At 30.7% G+C, this 23,958-nt stretch overlaps 5 protein-coding genes across 5 annotated transcripts; all 5 read right to left on the bottom strand.

Moving 5' to 3' along the window:
- Positions 1-1,175: 1,175 nt before the first annotated feature.
- Positions 1,176-3,112, bottom strand: LOC119612167 (pickpocket protein 19). The gene is made up of 7 exons (XM_037967895.1): positions 2,390-3,112; positions 2,212-2,334; positions 1,997-2,149; positions 1,804-1,936; positions 1,698-1,748; positions 1,506-1,641; positions 1,176-1,446 (listed from the first exon to the last, which is right to left on the bottom strand). Exons 1-7 carry the CDS (start codon positions 3,110-3,112, stop codon positions 1,176-1,178), a joined length of 1,590 nt encoding a protein of 529 aa, XP_037823823.1.
- A 2,819-nt stretch (positions 3,113-5,931) lies between these two features.
- LOC119612175 (general odorant-binding protein 99a) lies at positions 5,932-6,565 on the bottom strand. The gene is made up of 2 exons (XM_037967905.1): positions 6,490-6,565; positions 5,932-6,418 (listed from the first exon to the last, which is right to left on the bottom strand). Exons 1-2 carry the CDS (start codon positions 6,526-6,528, stop codon positions 6,026-6,028), a joined length of 432 nt encoding a protein of 143 aa, XP_037823833.1. The 5' UTR covers positions 6,529-6,565; the 3' UTR covers positions 5,932-6,025.
- Positions 6,566-7,524: 959 nt separating this feature from the next.
- Positions 7,525-10,470, bottom strand: LOC119612166 (pickpocket protein 19). The gene is made up of 7 exons (XM_037967894.1): positions 10,292-10,470; positions 9,578-10,187; positions 9,380-9,487; positions 9,074-9,223; positions 8,831-9,011; positions 7,872-8,108; positions 7,525-7,780 (listed from the first exon to the last, which is right to left on the bottom strand). The coding sequence occupies exons 1-7, from the start codon at positions 10,468-10,470 to the stop codon at positions 7,578-7,580; spliced, it is 1,668 nt and encodes a 555-aa protein (XP_037823822.1). The 3' UTR covers positions 7,525-7,577.
- A 3,213-nt stretch (positions 10,471-13,683) lies between these two features.
- Positions 13,684-16,813, bottom strand: LOC119612165 (pickpocket protein 19). The gene is made up of 8 exons (XM_037967893.1): positions 16,581-16,813; positions 15,978-16,500; positions 15,780-15,908; positions 15,421-15,715; positions 15,287-15,334; positions 15,036-15,177; positions 14,219-14,325; positions 13,684-13,946 (listed from the first exon to the last, which is right to left on the bottom strand). The coding sequence occupies exons 1-8, from the start codon at positions 16,811-16,813 to the stop codon at positions 13,684-13,686; spliced, it is 1,740 nt and encodes a 579-aa protein (XP_037823821.1).
- Positions 16,814-17,749: 936 nt separating this feature from the next.
- Positions 17,750-20,722, bottom strand: LOC119612164 (pickpocket protein 19; the record flags this gene model as incomplete). The annotated part of the gene is made up of 9 exons (XM_037967891.1): positions 17,750-17,964; positions 18,064-18,173; positions 18,277-18,415; positions 18,565-18,618; positions 19,171-19,312; positions 19,395-19,544; positions 19,727-19,849; positions 19,912-20,446; positions 20,523-20,722. Coding segments are annotated over 9 exons (1,668 nt in total), but the record flags the coding sequence as incomplete, so codon positions are not given.
- Positions 20,723-23,958: the final 3,236 nt, after the last annotated feature.

Genomic DNA, 23,958 nt, shown 5'->3' with positions numbered 1-23,958 from the left:
CATAGTAGTGTTTGCCTGTACAGTGAATCATATACGTTTTTTATATAAGTTATTTTAAGAGAATCATAAATAAAATTAAAAAAAGTAGAAAGTAAATTATGTTGATTATTTATTAATGGATTTTGTTGACACTTTTTTAAAGCCATTTATAGTACATACAAATTACACTTAAAGCCAAATACTTTAGACAAAGTTAAGTTTAAAATCATATTGTTTTGAAGCATTTAAAAATTATCTCTAATAGAATTTAGATTTGAAAAGTCGACCAAAGACCAAAGAATATTTTTCTGGAGGATTGAGTTGAATTCGAATATGGCCTCAGAATTTCCTCGTCACATCATGTTTTAAAATATCGTGTTATTGATATTGAAATAAACTCGTTTTGGGCATATTTGAGACGTTATAACAGCGTGAAGAGATCTATATTTATAAAATTTTTCATGTCGTCTAAAGTCTAATCGGTCGACTTCAAAATAAAGGTTTAATCTCTGTTATGTCGTATGTACTGTGACGTATTTATTTATACTCTATGTCGTGGGTTGGCCAATTTGAAATTAAAAAAATTATAACCCTAATGTACATATGTATGGGCATTTCCAAAATGTTGAACGCGACAGTCAAACACATTTAAAGTGATAAAAATGTCAAAATAAAAGTAATTTTAATTTTGAAAATAGGGGTTTTTTATAGATTTTCATTAGCCCTCTAATTGGTTTTAAGTTTGATTTTGGTCCATTTTTAATTTTAAAGATAATTGCTAAAAACCAGGGTGTTCGAACGCTACAAAATAGAAGTTGTTTTTTTGGGCAACAATTCAATTGTCGATTTCAGAGAGTTATGGACTTTTAAGAAATTTGCTTAAAAATTACCTTGTATGGGGACTACGGTGAAATGAGGCCCAATTATTACAAAAATCGACAGTTCGGTTGATGATCATATAAATTATAGATCTGCCGATTTTTGTAGAAATACTAGTATTTTTAACGAAATAATGAGCTCAAAAGCGTTATTTAGTATGGTTGTATGGGACTTAAGAGAAATAATGGACCGACTTTAGTCTAATAGAAGCCCGTGTATCAAATTTTGTTAAATTATCTTAAAAAAATGCGAAAGTTAGAAGGGTTTTTATATGTTCAGTCTTGGTAGACCTTCTCATGGAAATGCCCATATGTAACTCATTTCTTATGTGTTTTTGCCTTTTGTTTTTTGGGTTTGATTTTTCTGGCCTGTGATCGCTTCGATACAAATAAAATCACTAATATTTTAATGCCAGCATAAACCACCTCAGCCAGACTTAGTACCGAAGCACCCAACGATAGACCCAAGATGCCTCCAAACTGTGCTATCAAATCAAATACGGTATAATCCAAACGAGCTTCATATTTTGTTACCACTCCCTGGCCAATATAAATGTCACCTTGTATTTGAGGAAAACTGTTATTTATACTGAAAAATAATGTTAAATTTTAAAAGTCACACAATTACAATTATCAATTACTACTCACTTGGGCAACATATTGGAATTTAAACTAATTAAGTAAACCAAGGAATAGCAATTATCCACACAATCACAGAGTAGACCTCGACGGGAGTCCATTATATATTGATCTTGAAAAGGCTTTTTAATGTAAGTAAATATATCTGTAAATTAAAATGTTAGAATTAAATTAATTCTCCACTAATTGAAGAATACTCACCTCTATTTTCATAAATACATTGAAAATCCGATACAGTGCATTCTTTTTTATCTAAGTAAAAACTTTGATTAAATTAATTTTACCACAAAATATAAGCAACACTTACTAGCTTTTGGAAAGAACCAGGTTAAAGTGCAGTTGCAAATTTTAATTAAATTTTTTTGTTGACATTTAACATAACAATTTAATAGATTAATCGGTAAACGTTCGATACGATCATAACGATTTGATTTTTCATCCTTGAAAAAGGAAACATAGCTATAGCTAAGATTTAAAAATGCCAACAAAGCTTTACTTACAGCAAAAATACACCTTCTTCTACGTGGAGACAAACGTCTAGTATTTGTGGAAGTTTCAGTTATTGTGGGTGTTATGGCTAAATAACTTTTGGTATTGGGTAGAAAGAAATGTGTAAGTGACTCACTCCATTCATCGGACTCTTTAATCATAACCTTTTTTTGTGTTACAATGTTGATTAAAATTGTTTATTACATTCAATGTGATTAATACTTACATCGATGCCAAATTGTGTTGTTGTTTGTTGCCTTTCATATGATTTATTGTAGCGTAGTGTAAATTTAAGACCAGAACCTTCACCTGCTTTGCGTATTTTCCAAGGATAGAAAGCATCGGTTATCTGCAATAAAATTGAGTTACTAAATGCCCTATTAGGACAATGATTTTCGAAATACCTTTTTCTTTCTGGACTCCTCCGACACCATTGAATTGAATACCATGCAAATACCCTTTTCGGTGCGTTCTGACACAAATATTTTACAACAATCATAAATTGTGTCGTCATAGACACACTCCACAAACAATTCATCACAACGAAATGCCATAAAATTGGCCAAATCGTTAAGAGGTATTTCATCTATAATTTTGGGTATCGTATGATTCTTAAGCAATGCCAAACGGTCTAGTCTAGACAGATTCATATCATCCAAGCATTGTAATACATCGTAGAAAATATCCCTCAAGTTTTTATCGGGATAAGGTGGTAGAAATTTTTCTTCCGCAGCCTTATAACGCAACCAATTGACATGATCCCAGGGACATAAGGCTACCGCTGGAAAATTAATCTTATAAATGGGCATTTGTGAGGTCTTCACCACCGTTTTAATCTGCTGCTTATTATGACGACTAGCCAGCGACATGTACATGATAATGCAAGTGATAACGGCAGCAATTACCACGAACAGCCAAAATAAACGCTCTTTCCAGCGAAAGTCCTTCTCCCAAATGTAACACACACCATGAATACTATTGGTGAAGTATTTAATTAGTTGTATCATGCGATCAACTAGCCTCACTTGCTGCTGCTCCTTGGTCGTTGGTGGCTGAAAGGTTATCAAACCTTTGGGATGGCGAAAGTTAGTGCTTTTATAGCGCACCAATTCCTTATCATAAATCATTTTGTTGCCTTTGTCTGCTGTTAGTGGCCCTAGGGACTTTAGCCTTCTGGCTAAAACTATAAAACTAAATCAAAGTGTTGATGAAATACAAACATTTTATGGTTGCAAATTGAATACTTACTTTCCTTTTTTTTTTTTTGGCTTGATGAAGTAATTTCAATGGGGTTGAACATTAAACTTCAATTAACAGTTAATATAGTAATTTGTATTAATTTAGGGGTAAAATAAAGTTGACAAAAGTATTGAGTGAAATTATTACTTTTTTATATTTTATCGTTTTTTTCTATTTTACTTTCATTTCCTTAAACTGAATTTGGAATTACATTTTAGAATGCTTAGCTTATCTTGAAATAAAAAAATTATTTAATGTTAGTTGCTATAACAAAATAAAACCTGAGAAATGATTGGTGAAACTAACATTTTATTTATTTAAGGTATAAGGCAATTAAAACAACATTTGTGATGTCCAAAGTTGAAATCACTTCCTGCTCTACTGTATTAATTTTTAAACATATCCTTTAGCGCAATTTTAATATATAATACCACATAAATTGCGTTTGCTCTCAGTCAAAAGAATCTACTGTATATATGGAGTTTCTTCATAAAATTGCCACCTACTGATAGACGTCATTTCAAATACATATTTATATTATAATAATTTTCCATGTTGGAGTCCCTCGAGCATACATGTTTGAAATAAAGTTATATGACAGCAACATGCAACATTACACCTCACATGTACTTCACTGCAACTTAAAATCGTCGTTGGCTATAAAAGTATTTGAATATTTTCTAGGGTATTCAATAATTCAGGATTTTCTGTAAACCGATTAATAAGCAGATATTTTCAAATTATTCGTATAATCGAGTAAAACAGTTATAAAATGTTTTTATATAGTTCAAGTACTTACCACAATCTCTGACAAGTATTAAAAAAATTAGTTAATGTACAGATTTCGTATGAAAACAAGTATATAGATCTTATAGCTTCACAGAGTAGAATTCGAATGAATTAGAAAGTATTTATATAACACATTATTAATAAGGCATTATTAGACTACATCCATGTAATCAGGACAATATGTTGTAGTCATTAAAAAGTATGCTAATAGGTAAGAGATGACAATTGAAAATCAATACCAAGTTTTTGGTGGGTTATTTCATAAAAACATTTCGTTTAAATTTGTTTATTGGTTCAGAAATTTATATTTGCAAAAATTACAATTACTCTTTCGAACGTGAAGGGTCCAAAAAAGTATGGCAAAAACTTGAAACCGCTTATAAAATCAATAATCGCCCTTTTTGGAGTTATGACTAAAAACATGTCTCTAGCTTTTCTCATTTAATAGAAACAAATTAATAAGTTTCTTGATTATTTTAAAAAATTTGGCAACTTTCGAGCAACTTATCGATCAAAATTAATCGGTTAATAAAATAATCCCTTATCGATTGAATGCTCTAATATTTACTATGGCGACTTCTATAGATTTCCATATGTATAACTTCTTCTTATACTGAATCTATATGTAGAGACCAAATAATGTTGACATTTCAACGCATTCACACTCACTAAAGTCCATTGCACTGAAGTGTAGTAAAATGTTACATCAAATTGCTTTTTACTACAATGACAAATAATTCCGGCCTTTTTCATGTTGAAAATTCAGATGTTATTAAGCTGATTCGTAAAAGTGTGTAAGCAAATATATACATATATCGTCGGGTGAAAAGCATTAAAAAAATTGTAAAAATTTTAAATTGCCAAACAATTGACATTGCCTTCATTATAAGACAAAAACTTTATCGGACGATATCTCAGCAAATATAGATTAAGATATATCGAAGAAGCATGAAAATATCTCAGAGATTTAACTTTTATTTTAAGTATACAGACTGGACTTTCAGATGACATAACCGATTTTATCAATATAGGTGGTTCACGACGACTCAAATATAGCAAAAGAGGGTATTTAAAGTTTTAAATGTGAAGAGAAATTCTGAAACCAAATTCTGATTTAACGTTACTGAATCCTTTATTAAATTATGCTTAAGTCTCTGGTTTAAAAAAATTGTTTCCCTGTGTTATTGAATTGTTACGGACATTTCCATTTTAGGTGACCATATAAATATGTTGCGTTGCTTTTTAAATATAAACCGATATTTGCATGCAACAAATCCTTTATCAGGTAGCAAATGTTTTAAATATGAAATATTTCAATCAACTTAATCTTTTGTTAACATCTTTTATTATTTTCTGGTTTAAAGTAATCTCAAACCTAAGCGAATTAAATTGTCACTCACGTTCGGTTGGAAATCAGGAAGTGTTATGATTGGTTTGCTAACTACAAGGCCTGGTAAATTCAGTATTATTGCAAATGTAATGTTAAGTATTTTATCTACAATAAACAGACTAGTTAATGGACTATCAAAATACTACTTAATGGTACTAGTCCATAGATAATCTAATAGGCTAAATAAAAAAAACTTTTATATTCGTAAATCTTTAATACTCTCCCAAATTTCCCACAAAGAATAAATAATCACAATTTTATATTTTTGTCTAAACTTTATTTAGAATTCATAAAGATTACAATACAAAATTATTTCCTCATTATGTATATACTTGGTAAACTCTTGCAACTCATTTTAGATGTAAATATAAATTTGTATTTAATATATCTTAAAAATGAGCTGCAGTCTTTTACCAAATGACCGCCCTAGTTTTTTTGTATTTTTGTCTAAATTTATTTAGAATTTGTAATTATGATAAAAACTTTGTTTCCCATTATTTTATAAATCTCCCATAACTCCTTTTGATTACAAATTGTTTATATTTTCAAAATGAGCTCTGTGGTGTTTTACAAAATGAACCACTCCCCCCCCCCCTAAATCTTACGCTCTTAAGTAATATCACTAAGCTTGAGCAACACTTTGTTTCACCAACTGCAAATTGTTCTTAATGAAGCAAGTGGCACCACGATAAGCCCATTCACAGGCATTGGAACCCTGTTCATTCTTATCAACGCAGGAAGCAATCTTGGCATGAAGAACATCATCATGATTGGCTTCGGCCTGACTGCCCAATAATTGTTGGTGAATATTCTCGACATTGAAACCGGAGGTGGTATCGAACAAACCAAATTTGGAGAAGACACACTTCAAGTAGCACTGGGTAGTGGCATCATTGGGATATTGCCATTGTTTGTACTGTTCCACTTGAGCCTCGGGAATTTGAAGTTCAGCAACACATTCATTGCGATATTGTAAGAGATTCTCACGAGTTTTCACCACATATTCGGCTGAGGTCTAAGGGGGGGGGGACAAATATAATTAATATTTTTATATAATTTAATTATTTTTGAAAATTTACAACATACCAAAGCGAAGAATAAACAAATGGCTGCATAAACTTTCATTTTGTTTGGATTTTTTAATGTCACTATTTCTGTTGCTCAAAAGGAACTGATGGTTTGGTGTTTCTCAGTGCGACTATTTATACTGTTATTCCCTTTGTGATTTCGAACTATAAATTCATTACCTGTTTTGGCTTTGTTAGAAGGGACTACCTGCTGGTCTTTGTATTTTTAAATGAGTCCTTTTTATCTCTCTTTATTTAAGTATAAGATAAAAACACTAATTTACATTACACTCCGTAGTAATTTGCTAAACGCATACACTTGCAGTTCAAATTAAGTATAAATTGTTTAAAATTTTCTACTAATACCTTGATTTTACAGATGACTGAACATTTCTTTGACAATCGAAATAAGAAATCTATTTGCTAGATATTACGAAATATGTTCGGCCTAATACGAAACAAGAAATACACCTACACCACTACGGAGCATCCTTTTCACGGAATCTGGAAATCGATCGCACGACCTCCGAACTCATAGAACACTACTACTTACCTACAGGACGCACATTTCCGGAATTTATATAGATTTTTCAATTTGGTAATACCTTCTGAAATCGGGATTTAAGAATTAACTGAACCAAACCAAAAATTATCTGAAACATCCGAAATTAACTGATTATATTACTTTAACAGTATTTCTCTGTTTTCTCAAACAAACGCAACATTTTATCGGATTAGGATTTTGAAATTTTCGCTTTGTTAAACAATTTCTTTGAATATGCATACTGTTATAAGTAAGAAGAATTTATAGTAAAATTAGTTTTTTTTACAAATAAATCTTTACCGTAATTAAATTTCCACCACTGTATTGTTCATTAAACTGAAATCAATATTTTTTCACTTTCAATTGTTCTTAATAAATATTCATTTTTGTAGTTTTATTCCTTTTTTCTGGTAATTTTCCACTTACAACTGCAGCAGGTAAAAAATAAAATTAAAACTAAATAAATGAAACCACTTTAACTAAATCACTACACAATTGTTGGTGTTTGAATTGAAATCTTTGAATATTGAATTTTTTTGTTGTTATCTTCTTTTCTTTACATTTTAGTTTGTTGAATTTACATCCCTTTTCTGAGTTTCACCGTCATCGCCGTTATTGTTGTTCTTGTTCTCATATTGTTGCCCATGTGTTTGCAGACGTTTAATTTGTTTTCGTCTTTTCCAGCAAACGATGAAATCATGCAACAGCTCAATAATGCCAACCAGTGAAAGTCCCAGAAATAGACCAGCAATGCCTCCATATGAAACTGCATATAAAGATAACATACATACATATTTAGAACAGATTTTTAGGTTTAAAATTTTATAGATTCAAAACTGTTTAGTTCCTTTAGTTACCTATCAAGTCCAATAAATTGAAACATAAAGTTGAACGATACGAAAATAATGTGTCTTGTTGATATTGGACCTGTAGATCGATATAATTTTTACCATGTGTTTCTCCTGTATTGTCGGTATTCACCATGGTCCTGTATTGTATGTAGTTGCAGTTTGGATAACATTTGCAATCCATTGTATTAAACTCAACATCATCTATGTTTTCGCCCAAAAAGTTACCCGTGGTTAGCAGGGCGCCTGAAAATGTAAAATTTTTTTATTTTTTTATTTTTCTGTATATAGGGTAAAATATGTAGTTAAAAAGTTTCTGAGATAGATAGATAGATAGATAGATAGATAGATAGATAGATAGATAGATAGATAGATAGATAGATAGATAGATAGATAGATGGATAGATAGATAGATAGATAGATAGATAGATAGATAGATAGATAGATAGATAGATAGTTACTAGATAGATAGACGTTTCAATTAAAAAACTTCTGAATCTTTATTGATAGCGATGTCGTTTTCTGTCTGTCTGTCTGTCGGTCGATGTGTTCTTTAAAAACAATTCTTTGTATGGGGCTAGGGTCAAATGATGTCCTATAATTACGAAAATCGGCAACATAGTTTAGACTTTTATAGAACAAAGTCTTGATGATTTTAGTAGAGATACTAGAACATTTAACATAATTATGAGTTCAAAAGCCCTATTTGGGGGCTACGGTTGTATGCGACATGTAGTTTGATTACAAAGTTTACATGGACGGACGGACATAGCTAAATCGATTCAGAAAATGATTCTGAGCCGATTGGTATAACCAAATATTTTTGTGCGTTATAAACATCAGCACAAATGAAATAAACCCTCCCCATTAAAGTGGTGTAGGGTATAACAAGCGCTTCTTATTGTTACAATGAGGAACCTGAAATCTTATAATAATCTAGTCAAATCAAGGTATTCCTTGCTACTTACTTCGATGTTTATAGATACATTTCAAATGTGAAACCCCACACATTGGCAAAGAACCTCGGTCGCTTGAACTTCTCGCAGCCATTGGTAAAATATACGTACAATTACAATTTCTTTCGATATATAACAAACGACAATTTCGCATACATATCGAGCGACTTTTACCCAATAATTTTAATTCGTGCTAGAAAATAGGTACTAAATATTAATTATTCAAATTGTTTTTTTAATCCAAATTCTTCTTACCGTAAAGTAGCAATGTCTGAGTTCTGGTTTCACGGAATGTATGTCATAATCAGCTGTAAAACGTAGTGGATTTACAGTGATTACTACACTTTCGCTATTTAAGTAAATTATATCCGAGGTTCCAATTTCGTTGGGATCATGCACCATGGCCTGGTAAAAATGCACCAATGTTTTTAAAATTAATTTTTAATGCTTTAAACGTTGAAACCTAAACATTAGGAACGTATAATATAGTACGTCGAGAATAAGTTGTTAACAACTTATTCATTAAAATAATATTATTACATCATTCACAAAATAACCTACCGCTACTTTTTCATAATAATTTGCAATAGCGCCACGTTTTATTAAAACCCGAAGGCCTGTCTGTAAGCCAGAATCAGACACCACCCAAGGCCATGTTGGAATTGGATCCTGATTGCACCAAAGACACCATAAACACAAAGTTCTTTTAGTTTTTTTTTTTCCAAAATTTCTTTTGGTTCTTATTTGAACTTTAATTACCTGAACATGCATTGAATTGAAGGCATAACAAATTCCTTTATATGTTTCTATTTTACGAAATAGATTGCAACAGGAGATTTTTGACCTCCGCCATGTGCATTCAGCAAATACGTCCTCACATTCGAATGTTACATAAAACAACAAACTGCCCAAATCAAATAAAGAAAATGGATGAGGCTCTTCCTGCGCAGACAAATACTCCAAAAACTTTGCATTTTTAAAACTTCTGTGGTCATCGTGACGTTGGGCTTGAATGTGATGATGATTCTTATTGTATTTTAAATCGAAAACATCAAACTCATTATCGTAATCCAGGAGGGGTGACCACAAAACATCGTTGAAAGCATGCAATAACAAGCGAAACTCTTGCATTTCCTTTTTGGTGCGTAGGGATGGTGTATCAAATGATCCGTTCTTGTTCTGCAGTCGCAACAGATTTATACCTCTCACAGGACAAATGGTAATGGCTGGGAAGGGAATTTCGGACACATGAACATCAGTGCGTTCAATAACAGTCTGTACCCAACTATTGAAATAACGTTGTGAGGATAAAAGACATACATAAATGGTGCAAATGGTGGCGAAGGCTACAATAAGGACACGCAGCAATCTTGCATTAAAATAGGTGATAAATGAAATCGTCATTAATGGTGTTTGTTCAACGTCGTGGTATTACACATAATTGCAATACAAGGAGTAGATTGTGGGACTTACTTGGCCTTTGGAGAATTATTGTTGGTCAGATAATAGTTCACACCTTTGTCTTTGCAGCGGTTGCAATGAGGTGTTGTTGATATATCTTCTTGCTGTGGTGGAACAGTCTCTGTACAGGCTGCTGTTGATGATGATGATGGTGGTGCTGCAGTTGTTATAATTTCGCATTTGTCCTGCATTTTAAAGTTGTTGTAAGTTTGCTCAAATTCCATTTGCTGTAGCGTTTTTTGATCTTTGTGCTGAAAAGTTTCCTTTTTTAATTGGTTTTATTTTCTTGCTCTTCGTTGTTTTACCATTGAATTGTAATTGACAAATAGTTAAATGTGTATTTCATTTTGGCCTTTTTATATTAGTCTAATTACTCTAAAGCAAATCAATTGACCTACCTTTTGGTCGAGTGGTATAATTAGTTCGTTAGTTGATATTATTCCTATAAAATAATTTCTTTCGACTTTCGGAAGTTACTACTGAATCCTTGGGAGATATTTTGTTATTAGATATATAAGATATATTAGTATATTAGTAATCGTTAGTTGGGAATCTTTCTCCAACATATTGAGCAAATTTTCTTACCAAATAAATTTAATTCAATTCAAAGCATTGCCCAGTAACCAATACAAGTAATACTTCTGTTCTACCTTTGTAAGCTATATATCGGCCTAACCAGTAAGTCAATCACTGACCAATTCCTTTGCGCTACTCTGCTTATTTCAAACTATAAAGTTTTTTATCGTTTTTTTTCTCAATCAAATAAATGTAGTTACCATAATATTCGAATAAACTTTTTCTAATATATCTAATTATTTCGTTATCAAAAACAAGTTGATAAAATTATTATCACCAAAATCCACACACGTTTGAACTACAACAGTAGTCCATTAAATTATTCTTCCTTTGTGTTCCGCTTGTATTAATTTCAACAGGAAATTAGTGAAGGTTGGTAATATATCGTAAAAATTACTATACCATCATGGGAGGTACAAGGTAAAACTTATTTTCAAAGTTCCATAGAAATATTATTAAATTCAGATTAAAATAAGTTTTCTATCTAAATTCGGAAATCAAAAACGTTTATTTTATTAGTATATAAATTTTGTTTATTCTTTGTTCCTATAATGGGGCAGAATCAAAATTTTCTGTAAATAAATCTGGCATTTCTAAACCGCTGGAACAATCTAGAAAAAATTTAAAATGGATAGAGCCAAAGAGGTACTTTCAAGTTAGTTCCTTCGACATATGTATGTATGTCTCTCATTCCTATTTTCATCAATTTTTATACCCACCATTAAAAAAGATGGGGGTATATTGTTTTTGGCATGTGTTTATAACACATCGAAATATTGGTGATAGACCCACAAAAGTATATGTGTATTCTGGGACCTTATTAAATTCTAAGACGATCTAGGCATGTACATCCCGTTTGTCTGTTGAAAATTCGATACGGCCCGAACGGAAAGAGCTAGAGTGTTTAAATATAACACAAATATTTGTTTGGTATTGAAAATCGGTGCACATTACTGGATTTAAAATGCTAGTATAACGATGGGAATCAACGCAAATAAATTTAAACAGGCCAAAATCTGTCTGCCGTATTTTATGAGGATTGGTCCATAATTTAACACTAATTTACTGGCATAAAAGTGCGAGTACAACTATGAAATTCGATATAAAAAATAAAATATCTTCAATTTTTTCGAAATGGGTCTCGAAAATTCCGTAATTTTGATATTAAAATTTTTGTAGGGTATTTTAGTGGAACATTCCTTTTACGGCAGACGGTTTGATGGTGGGTATACATATAAGATTCGGTATAGCCGAATATAATACTCTTACTAGTTTTTTTTTATCAAAATTTTAACTTTGGATATCATGTAATAAAATCCCAAAGTTGGGATCAAAAAACGGAAAGCAGTTTTGGAAAACTTGATGTGTTACCTATTTATCCCCAAAATATTTTCCCAGTTGTGAGAGCAATATTTTAAAAAATTAAATTTTTGAGATTTTCGCTCCGATTTTTAGAAATTTGCTTCCCTTTCACGTTTTGACATGTTAGTTTATGTTAAATATTTGTTGAATTCCTATAACTAAAAATTCTATCAAAATTTCTTTAGATAAGTTAATTTTGAATCTTAGAAATAAAATTAGAAGAGACATTTTTTTGAATTAATTAGTTCAATGGAAATTTTACTTAAAAATCAATTATGCAAACAAATGATTAAAAGAAGAAATGTTTAGAATTTATTCTTGGGAAAAGTGTACACAATTTTCAAGGAAATATTTTCCTTTAACCCTGTATTTAATATATTTTTTTTTTTTGCAAAATTTAAGTTAATAAACTTTAACTTTTGATTTAAAGAAGTATTTTGGATTTCTTGCTTTATAAACTTAAATTAAATTTAGTTATTTCCTTTACATTTATCCATTTTCAATTGCATATGAATAAAGCAGCGTTGTGAGTACACATTTAACTGACATTTTCTTTTTTAAACAGATTTAAAAAGTTTCTTTTATACATAATTTTACTTACTTAACTGTTGATGTTACTTAAAATAGGTAAAAGAAAAAGTAGTTTTTTACTTGAAAAATATATTATGCATAACATTTTAATAATTAATTTCAAAGAATAATCAAAATAGAAATATGTAACTATGATAACCTATCTACTCTATCTTTTCCATGACCAGCACCGGCAGGTTTTCAAGAAGACCTCAAGAACCAATTAGTCAACGGAATTAGGGAGGGAAGCCATTCTCTCAAAATAAGGGAATGTCAATTTTAAGGGTATCACAATGGGTCACGTAACCTAAACTGTCTAGCAAAATCTTCGCTTACTACATATACTATAAATAAGAACGTTTTGTAATGTTATGAGTACAACTGCAGACTAATAAACCCAACATCGCTGGTTCGGATTTTAGAGAACTTTTATTTTATTTTATTAACAAATTAATTTAGTTCCTAAAGCTTTTTTTTTTTTGTCCAAATAATAATACACTACTTTTGGAACATCTTGAAGAAAAATAAGTATTTTTTCTTGTGTAATTGTAAGGAGTAAGTAAAGTATTTGCTGGATATATACATAAATTCTGATTAGATATTTTTGATAAAATTTCAAATAAGAAAATTTACATACATAATGTATGCAGCACACTCTGGTGGTGATTATTAGTGATTAAAATTAGTAAACAGATTTCCTTAATTTAAAAAGTTTTTCTAAAGAAATAACTATTTCTTCTAATTTAATTTTTCAACTTTTTATTATAAACTTAAACGCACGAAATACATGCATTTTTCAATCTAATAAAGTAATTTTCTCTTTTATTTTTCTTTTTAAATACGTTTTTCAAAGAAAAACATATTTAGTTTGCATTTATTCTTAATCATTTAAATTATTACCAACGATTATTCTTGTGCTGTGGATGTTTTGGTAGGAAAGCTATTTTCCCCGTACTGCTTTCATCGTACTCATCCTTGAAGGAATTCTTAAAACCAATTGTCCATGTTTGCCGTAAATTTCTTAGATTTTGTTTTAAAATCGTAAAATAGTTGTTGTCATACAAATACAAACCGAAACCGAATGTGGCATAATATAAAAGTTCAACTGCACTTACAAGTGAAGCACCCAAACATAGACCAAAAATACCACCAAAATTGGCTGGAATGAAAAACAAGAAAGAAAGACAGAACAAAGTGAATTTAAATAGTTCAAAGAAATTAAATCTTTTGGAAAACATTTTTTAATTAAAATGGTTATAATTTAAAGAGGTTAAATAAAGAAATGATTTAGAACAAGATTTTTTTTATAAAATTTAAGTATTATTCACATTAATTTTTTGTTGAAACATTTTAGACACCATTAACGAGGTAACACGTTCTATTTTATTTCGTTTTATTTTAAGCGGCTTGGAAAATAAATATGTATTTTACCTATCAAATCGATACTTGTAAACTCCATACTGGTTCGATACTGTATAAGAACCTCAGATTGATAATGAACATCAACTTTGTAAACTTTCACACTTGTATCGTTAGTACTAGAAAAAAAGGAAAGAACAACATGAAATGTTGAAAAGATTTTGTTAAGAAAAATAAACTTTTTTATAAAATTACAGTGAAACATAAATATGATGAAGAATTTTAGATTTTATGAAATAACTTTGTCAAATTAAGAATTTATTGAAAATTTTGAATAGTTTATAAAATTTTTGAAATTCTATTTCTGAATGTATTAATAATTTTCAAAATCTTGGAAATTTATTGAAAATATAGAAATTTTGGAAAATTTAAGAATTAAAAAAAAATATACTTTGACAACGGATGTTATTGAAAACATATAAACTCTTTGGTGTCAATTTGGTACCAGGCGTGTATATTCCCTTTTCCCTCTGTGTAGAGGCTTGAAGAGGACGTAGGAGGATGTACATCCTCCTCCGTCTACTACAGGCTCCTTTCAAATTAACTAATTAGCTACTACTAACTAACTGACTGAATTTTCAAATTTTCATCGAAAAATTAGAATTTTTGAAAAATTTCAAGTTCTGATTTTTTTTTTTAATTATAATTTAGAATTTTTAGAACTTTTCTAAAAAATGTCGAATTTTTTAACAAAAAAGACTAAACAATAAACAGGAATGTCTAGATCGACTCGCCTTTTTAAAATGAATTTTACTTCCATTCGTCTTATCACTGTTTCACTGTTAACAACACTCTAACATTAACAACTGTTGCTTGTATTTGTACTCACATTTCATCGCTCAAAGGTAACGTCGTTATAGATGTAAAATATTCTACTGAGTTGCAGGGTATTAAACATGAACATGTCATGCCTGGTTTAGCTGCACTAAAATAAGCATCCTCTTCCTTGCGTTTATCGTAACTGAAAATATCTAAAGTGGATTTTTTCATGTTATTGCTTCGATTACGAATACGAATCAAATCAAAATCAATAAATTCTTAAATTGATGATGATGATGATTTTCAACTACACGCACTTACCATTATTCTTGGCTAGACAACGGAAATGAGAGGGACGACATTGTTCAACTAAGAAGAGAAATGATATAAAAAATGGTTTAAATGAAATGAAATTTTCAAAGTATTTTTTTTTTCACAAAAAGTATTTTATTTACCTGTATCGTCGGCAAATAGAAAAAATAAGGACAAAGTGCAGTTGCAATATTTCCTTACATGTTCTTCGTGGCAGCGATTCAAACAATTGTTTAACATCCATTTGCTTGACATATTGGTTTTATGTTTCAGCAGAAAGCTTTCATCATCAAAGTAACAATTTCTTTTCAGAGGTGATATGGCATGTAAGTCTTCATCACTGTCGGTGACTTCGGGACGTACTATGAAATAGGTTTCCGTTTCTGGGGTAATAGTATAACCGGTATTTGATAATTGATCGGGTCTTTTGATGAGAATCTGTTTGATTTGTGTTTAAAGTAGTTATGAGGCCTACTATTTTACTGTTTAATGTGTTTATTACCGTAATTGTATCCCCCGCTTTGGAGGCAGGTCTTTTATGTTTCGAATTTATTTTAAGTCGAAAATTAAGTCCAGTATTTTGACCAGCTCTTGAGGTGTGATAGGGATAAAATTGTTTACCTAAGTGTTTCTAAAATAATTATGTTTTACTCAAAATCAAATTGATTTTTTCTCTATTCCATTATAAATTTCAAAATACCTGAATAACTTCAGATTCCGTTGATAATTCTGAATTAAAAACCAGACACATACCATATTCAGTACGCTCCATTATAAACCGTGAACAGCACTGAAATTTCATTTTCCTCCAATAACAAGTTTCATTAACCATAATGTCTTCACAACGTATGGCCAGAAATTTCGCCAACTTCGTTACATCAATGCTATCTAATGCCTCCAAATTAACGTCTTGCATTTCATCGAACGTATTAAATTTACCAAAACGAAGAGTCTCCATGCGTTCAACGAAATTCGTAAACACCTCCACCAACGCCTTGTCGGCAGAAGGTGGCAAAAATTCAGCTTTTGCCGCCTCAAATTTTTCCCAGTTGACGCGATTGTGAGTGCAAATAGCGACAGCAGGAAACGGTATTTGAAATACCGGAAATTGTGAATTTTCCACAACCGTCTGCAGTTTCTGGGCAGAGTAGCGTTCGGCAAGTATTAAATAAGCAATACAAGCCAGCGTTACACATGTGATAACCAAAGCACTCCATATAAGTCTTGATGTATGTATGTGTGAATGTAAAAGGATATTGAAAATAAATTTAATTGGGTCATTAATCTCAATCAACTTACTCACCTCTCAATGCCGCGCATTGTGGGATCATAAATGTAGCGTACCCCATGTATGGTTGATTTCTCACAGTACTTTTGCCAATATGCCTTTAGCAGATCTTTAAATTTTTTATTTTCCTGCTGCAACTTTTGGTCTGGTTTCTCAGTTTGTACAGGTGCTGGAGGTTGTGGTGGTTTTTTCAATGAAGAACTATTTTTGTGTGTTACACTTGCTTTGAAATCCGTGTGCCAAATCATTTCTCCTATAAATTTCCCAAGGAACTAAATGTTGAATATTGGAAAAGTTTTTGTGGCAGCTTGTATTTAACCAGTAACATGTACAATGTTCATGTGAGTTTGTGGTTGGTTGTTTAGTGCAGAGCAGTAGTGTCTTAATTTCAAAATAATTGCAGTTTAGTTTTTAGTTGAAAATAGAAAGAAAAGTATTTGTAATAAAAATTATACTTATTTCTGTTCAATTTCCTAAAGTTTTCGTCATGCTTGATGATGGGGCTAAGTTAAAAACAAATGGTATTGGCAATTATTTACTTTATTTTTGATACTTGGGGTATATTTTGGTTTAGGGTGTAATAAATTCATTTCATTTTAGTTTAATTTTCTTAACTGTTCAAATAAACCAGAAATGTAGTCATTACTTTTTAGTGATGTTAGTAACATTTTTTGTGCCAAGTGATATAAAGCTATTTTTTTGTTTGTTTTGAGGTAAAAAATCATGTTAAATAAGTGTTTTATTAACACCTTACTTCTATTGACAATTGACTACACAATAGCTCACTTATGATACGAGGTATAGTACAGACAAATATTTAAATTGAAATACTAAATTAGAATTCAAAACAAAACTCCTTTAACGATTTCCATGAAATTTCGCACACCGATAAGTCAATGACTTATTAGACTATGACTAATCGGTTTACACGCCCATTTTTACGCAAGTTTAAATTCAAGAATTCAATCCACTAATTAGAGCATGTGGAGAAACTGTTTGTCATTTGGTTTTGGCTTTCGTTAAACATAAAGCCAAATATCAAACTTAGAGTTTGAATGGATGCCACTCCCCTTTTTGCGAATGTCGGGAATTAACAGTTAATTAAAGATATTTTTTAGTAGTATTTACATTGATTTATTTTTGAACATTTTACTGCAAACATTTTAAATAATTTCTAAAATCTATTAATATTTATATAAACCGCTTGGTTCTATGGATGAAATTTTGATCATTTTAGGCTTTACAGGACGTTTAAGAGAATTCGAAGATTTTTTTCTATATTTTAGCGCGAATTTTTTGTGGAGACGAATATACAAACCCAAAGTAAAATAGTAAACTAGCTCTATAGCACTCAAAAGTGAAGCGCCTAAAAACAAACCAATTATGCCACCAAAATTAGCTGAAATTAAATTAAAAAGTTATATATTAACACACACATAATATACATATATAAAACTAAATTTTTAAATTGAAGTCATAAAAATACATACAAACGCACCTAACAATTCAACAAATGTATAACGCATGGCAGTGCGATACTTTAAAAGGTATGCCGCTTGAAAATGTATATCCAAATGAACCATTTTAATGGGATCTGATGCATCAACTCTAAGGAAATCATAGAAAAAAATTATAGTAAATTAATTAATTAACATGTAATGAAAAATAAATATTAAACACGTTAGTTAGATATGTACATAGAGGAACTTACCCCTCTAGAGGAAAACTGCTGTAAAAAGCATGATACAACAATTGCTTACAACTATTCAAACAGCTACATGTCATGCTTTCATTATCCACATCATCAATGTATTTGCTTTCAAATAGATGAGTCTCTCTACTAAATATATCTAATAAAATTTATTGTCATCATCAGTATCAGCATCAACATCATCGTCGTTATTGAATTCATTGCAAATGTAAAAGAAAACATGCGAAAATGTCAATTTTCAAGTTGTTACAGGTTCTTAACTTTATACTAACTACACTTTCAACTTACTTGCATGTTCATAGATACATTTAAAATCCGATGGCTTACAACTGGTGAAGTTATCTAAAGGAACATTCATTCATTCGTTCGTTCACATAGACATCCACAGGCCAAACGAGAATTGCAATAACAGTAAAAGGACAGAAGTTGAGAAATAATAAAAAAACGCACACAAATAGGAATGAAAAATAAAATGGATAGAAATTGCATTAACATTGAAATGACATTTTTAGAATACGTGTTTAAGAGTGTGTGTACATAAGTACTACAAGAAATTGACACATTCTCGATATTGGTAATACACACCCTGAAAGGTGGGTCAATTTATCTATCACCCAAAAAAGGGAAATATTTAATTTCTGTTTAATGTCTACATTCTAAATCAAAGGTACAATAATATTATATTCGATTAAATTTTCAACTTTAGATTCATAATTATCAATGTATCCACTTTGACTAACATAAAAATTCTTACATAAATATTTATTTTTTAAAAAATACAATCATCCATCCCTGATTTCATACAAATTTTTACTTGTATGTATAAGTATTAAAAAAAATGTATATCTTCTACGCTTTAATAGTCTGTACATAAAACCAATTTTAAGTACTTACCCGATTTGTCTTCAGGAAAAAGTATATTCAAATTACATTTACAGTATTTAAGCACATATTCCTGGTGACATCTGGTGCGACAATTGCCACGCCAATACACTAGACCAGGTATTTTTCTATATAAAAAATGGGTATCCTCATCCTACAAACCAATAGGAAAGATAATGAAAAGTATAAAGAGAGGAGGAAAAAGTCTATGAATGATCTGAACTATACATACTTACATCAAATAAACATCCTCTGTCAACAGGAGTTATATGTCTAATACGGTCATCGGTTTCCGTTAACTGAGACGTTAAGGACAATTTGGTGAAAGTATTGTAGTTTATGAATTTCACATCTGCATGCCATTGTTCAGGATGTTTAATCATAACCTTTATTTTGAGTTAAATACAATAAAAAGAAAATATATTTTTTAAAAAGCAATCGTTTTGGATGTTAGTTTTTACAGAAACACGATATACCCTAAATTCAACGAAACTATTGAAACTAATCTTGTATCTGAAAACCAATTAATTCCTTTGGCCCGGTGTCTGGTCTAAAGCTAAATACTTACATAAATTCCATTAACCGTACGAGATCTGGGTTTGTTTTTATTTCCATTCAGTATAACTTCCACATCTAAACCAGTTCCTTCTCCTGAATAGGAATTGTGATAGGGATAAAATGGATTGATTTTCTGCAAACGAAATCAAAATTCTAAATAAAAACATTTCTAAATCTCAAGTTTTTACTATTTACCGCCTTCTCCTTAGACTTTGAACTAACGGCCGAATTGAAGACATAACAGAAACCCAACTCAGTGCGTTCCAAAGTAAATAACTCACAACAATTGTAGGATTTGAGACGCCACAAACAAATAGTGCCAAATACTTGGGAGCAAGGAAACGTCAAGTATTTCAAAACCTCTAAAACATTTATGCCATCAATAAGCGATAGATTAACTTTTGCAGATGGCTCAAATAAGCTTGAAAAACGCGAAAAATAATAAAACTTGACATCGTTTAAACTTTCGAAAAATCTGTAAAACGTATGTAATGTCTCATTGTCGACATTTGGCGGTAGAAAACGTTTTGCGGCTTGGTTATGTAAGCGCGTCCAATCAATGCGATTTCTCAAACAGATGCCTACCGAAGGAAAGGGCACCACAAAAATGGGATGTACTGAATCGGCCACTGTAGTCTGAATACGTTGGGTGTAGTACAACTCTGCCAAATCGAAATAGACAATTGTACAGCATACACTAGTGGCAATCATTATGAGAAACCAGATGGCTCTGTAAAACGGAAAACGGAAATGTAAATGAAAAACTTACACTAATTCAAAAATATATATATCACAATAAAAAGTACTTTTCATAGTATTTTAATTTATTGTCGGTGAAATAATGAAAACAATGTATTGAAGAAATATTACAATATTCCTTAAAATATGGCTTCAATAAGTTCCACCAGGAGTTGTTCTTTGTTGCTTGTGTTTGTGCTGCTATAGCTGTTTGGAATGTTGGTGGAGGCGCTGTTGTATTGTTATATATTGGTCTACCAGTTGTGGTCTTAAATGTTTGTAGATAAGAATTTTTTGGTTTTAAATATTGAAATTCTTTTGTGTTGTTGTAAACCATAATTTTGTCCCGTTGTTGTGTCTAACGCAATTATAAATGCCTTAAAATGTTTAATTGTCGCAGTCTTATATAAAGCTTTCCTGGTAACATATAGAACATTCCTACCCATCCTTTACTTATGTAGGTGTTTTGTTTCCTTTGTCATAACTTGTTGTAGGTTTAAATCTGTGCCTTCTGTTACTTTGCTTTGTTGTTGTTTCTGTGTGTGAGTGTGTTTTCTTAACTAAGTTAATATTTGTTAATTTGCCTTATGCTGCTTGCGCCATTGAGGGGCATCAATCATTCGTTGCTGCTTTTGTTGTTTTTATAACGACACCAAGTTAATTAAGGGCCGTTTTTCCTCTTTGTTTTTTAAATAAAACTTTAGATTTGTATTTGTATAAGTTTATGTGTTTGTTAGTATCCTGGGGTATGTCCTGAAGGTTTCCATTTAAACAGTTTTAAAATGAAGACTTCTTTATTTGTGTTTGCATTTCGTGTTGCAAAGGGTGAGCGTGTGTCTGTGTTTATTTTATCAAGTGTAAGTTTGATTGTTTATTCACTAACTTACGTAGGACATTAAACAAATTGTGTAAACACTTAATACTTTTATTCCTTTATTTTATTCTTAAGCACAATCTAGAAGTGATTAAACTTTACTGGTTCCTTTTTTGTTTGAACTTTCAGAGAGTTCTATAGAAATTTTGCTTATATTATCTTAAGAAATTTGTCTGTCTTGCTAATCGTCCGTCCAGTGTTTACTATTCCAATATATTGAAAGTAATAATATAAATCTATTTTTATGTAAATTATTTTTGATTTTAATGAACGAAAATTGATTTGCTCTGTTTATTTGTAATAAAATAAACAAGATTCATGAAAAGCTTTACATTCAAACGTACATAAATTTATAACAAAAAGATATGTAATACATACATACTAACACACATATGTATGTATGTTTGTAAACTAATTTAAATTGTAAATTTCCGTTTAACTTCTACTGACTTTTAACATAAACTTTGGAATAAGTTTGGTTTTTGTCATTTTTATACATAGTTATACGTAAATAAGGAATCACAAAATTAAATTAATGAAAACAAAATGGAAACTAGAACTAGAACTGAACTGAACTAGAACTGAACTAGAACTGAACTAGAACTGAACTAGAACTGAACTAGAACTGAACTAGAACTGAACTAGAACTGAACTAGAACTGAACTAGAACTGAACTAGAACTGAACTAGAACTGAACTAGAACTGAACTAGAACTGAACTAGAACTGAACTAGAACTGAACTAGAACTGAACTAGAACTGAACTAGAACTGAACTAGAACTGAACTAGAACTGAACTAGAACTGAACTAGAACTGAACTAGAACTGAACTAGAACTGAACTAGAACTGAACTAGAACTGAACTAGAACTGAACTAGAACTGAACTAGAACTGAACTAGAACTGAACTAGAACTGAACTAGAACTGAACTAGAACTGAACTAGAACTGAACTAGAACTGAACTAGAACTGAACTAGAACTGAACTAGAACTGAACTAGAACTGAACTAGAACTGAACTAGAACTGAACTAGAACTGAACTAGAACTGAACTAGAACTGAACTAGAACTGAACTAGAACTGAACTAGAACTGAACTAGAACTGAACTAGAACTGAACTAGAACTGAACTAGAACTGAACTAGAACTGAACTAGAACTGAACTAGAACTGAACTAGAACTGAACTAGAACTGAACTAGAACTGAACTAGAACTGAACTAGAACTGAACTAGAACTGAACTAGAACTGAACTAGAACTGAACTAGAACTGAACTAGAAACTGAACTAGCATGAACTAAAACTGAACTAGAAAACTGAACTAGAACTGAACTAGAACTGAACTAAACTTACTAGAACTGAACTAGACTAACTAGAACTGAACTAGACTGACTAGAACTGAACTAGAACGAAAAACATAAACTGAAACTAGAACTGAACTAGAACTGAACTAGACGAACTATAACTGAACTAGGAACTGAACTAGAACTGAACTGAACTGAACTAGAACCTGAACTAGAACTGAAACTAGAACTGAACTAGAACTGAACTAGACTGAACTAGAACTGAACTAGAACTGAAAATGTTCGTCATTTCTCCAATCATTCAATCAAAAATTAAGATATCCAATACCATGATGAATTTTCCCTTATTTTTTGGAAACATGTAAATGTTATCTAAAAATCATAAAACTAAATTTCATGTTATTTACATATCTACTTACAAATTCTATAATTTAAATTTAAATAAATATTCAATAAGTAAATGTAAATTCAAACTGAAAACACTTAAGAGCAAGCAATAAAAATAAATACAGACCAATAGACAAGTTAACAATAATTATATTATAAATGAATTAGAATAATCCACATTAAAACCATTTAAAGGAAATTTTTGTTAATAGATTGTTACAGAAAAGGCCATTCGCATTGAAAGTAGCTTTAATCTTTTTGTAAAACAGAATTCGAAATAGTTTTAGTAGACAAATCAATAAGACTTTATTGACATTTCGAAATAAGTGTTACAATTTAACAAACAAATCAGAGAAGGACAGTGACAATGACCATCCAAAAGGCAAATAAATACTAACACAAATCCCGTAATGTCTCCCAAAAGAGCAAAATAAAGGTTAAACAGTAGAATAACATATTTTAACCGAACATGACATCACTGCTTTTTTTTAGAGATATCACAAATATTTTGTCCATTAAACAGCATCATAAATCTTTAATAAATATTTGTTTGATTTGTACTATTGAGAAAAGAACATATAAAAAGACCATAGAACTTTTAATTATTCTAGTCCCTGACAAAGGTCAGCAAAAAGAAAAAAAAGACATTAAATTAACTATCATCATTTTATTTAGTTGTTTTTGCTTTTCTCTTTGGCAAGTCCATAAATCTCCTATACCCCGATGTTTTGATATTTTTTGGGGCTGTAACATAAGAAATATTAACGGGATAAAGTAGCAACCTACAAACATTTGTCAAATGGACATTATTAATGTTGTCATCGCTTTAGCACAATCGCATTTCTATAGCATCATTATTACTGTGTGAAACATCATTATCGATTTTAGCATTTTGTTTCGTTTCAAGGTGATTGACATAAATGAGACAGTATTGGCATTTTATTAC

The sequence above is a fragment of the Lucilia sericata genome, unplaced genomic scaffold, assembly GCF_015586225.1.
Source record: "Lucilia sericata isolate MDLA Ls3-8-SP2 unplaced genomic scaffold, ASM1558622v1 Contig001619F_arrow, whole genome shotgun sequence".
In the NCBI taxonomy this organism is placed as follows: Eukaryota; Metazoa; Arthropoda; class Insecta; order Diptera; family Calliphoridae; genus Lucilia; species Lucilia sericata.
Note: the sequence above shows the minus strand (reverse complement) of the source record. Positions and strands in the feature narration are given on the sequence as shown.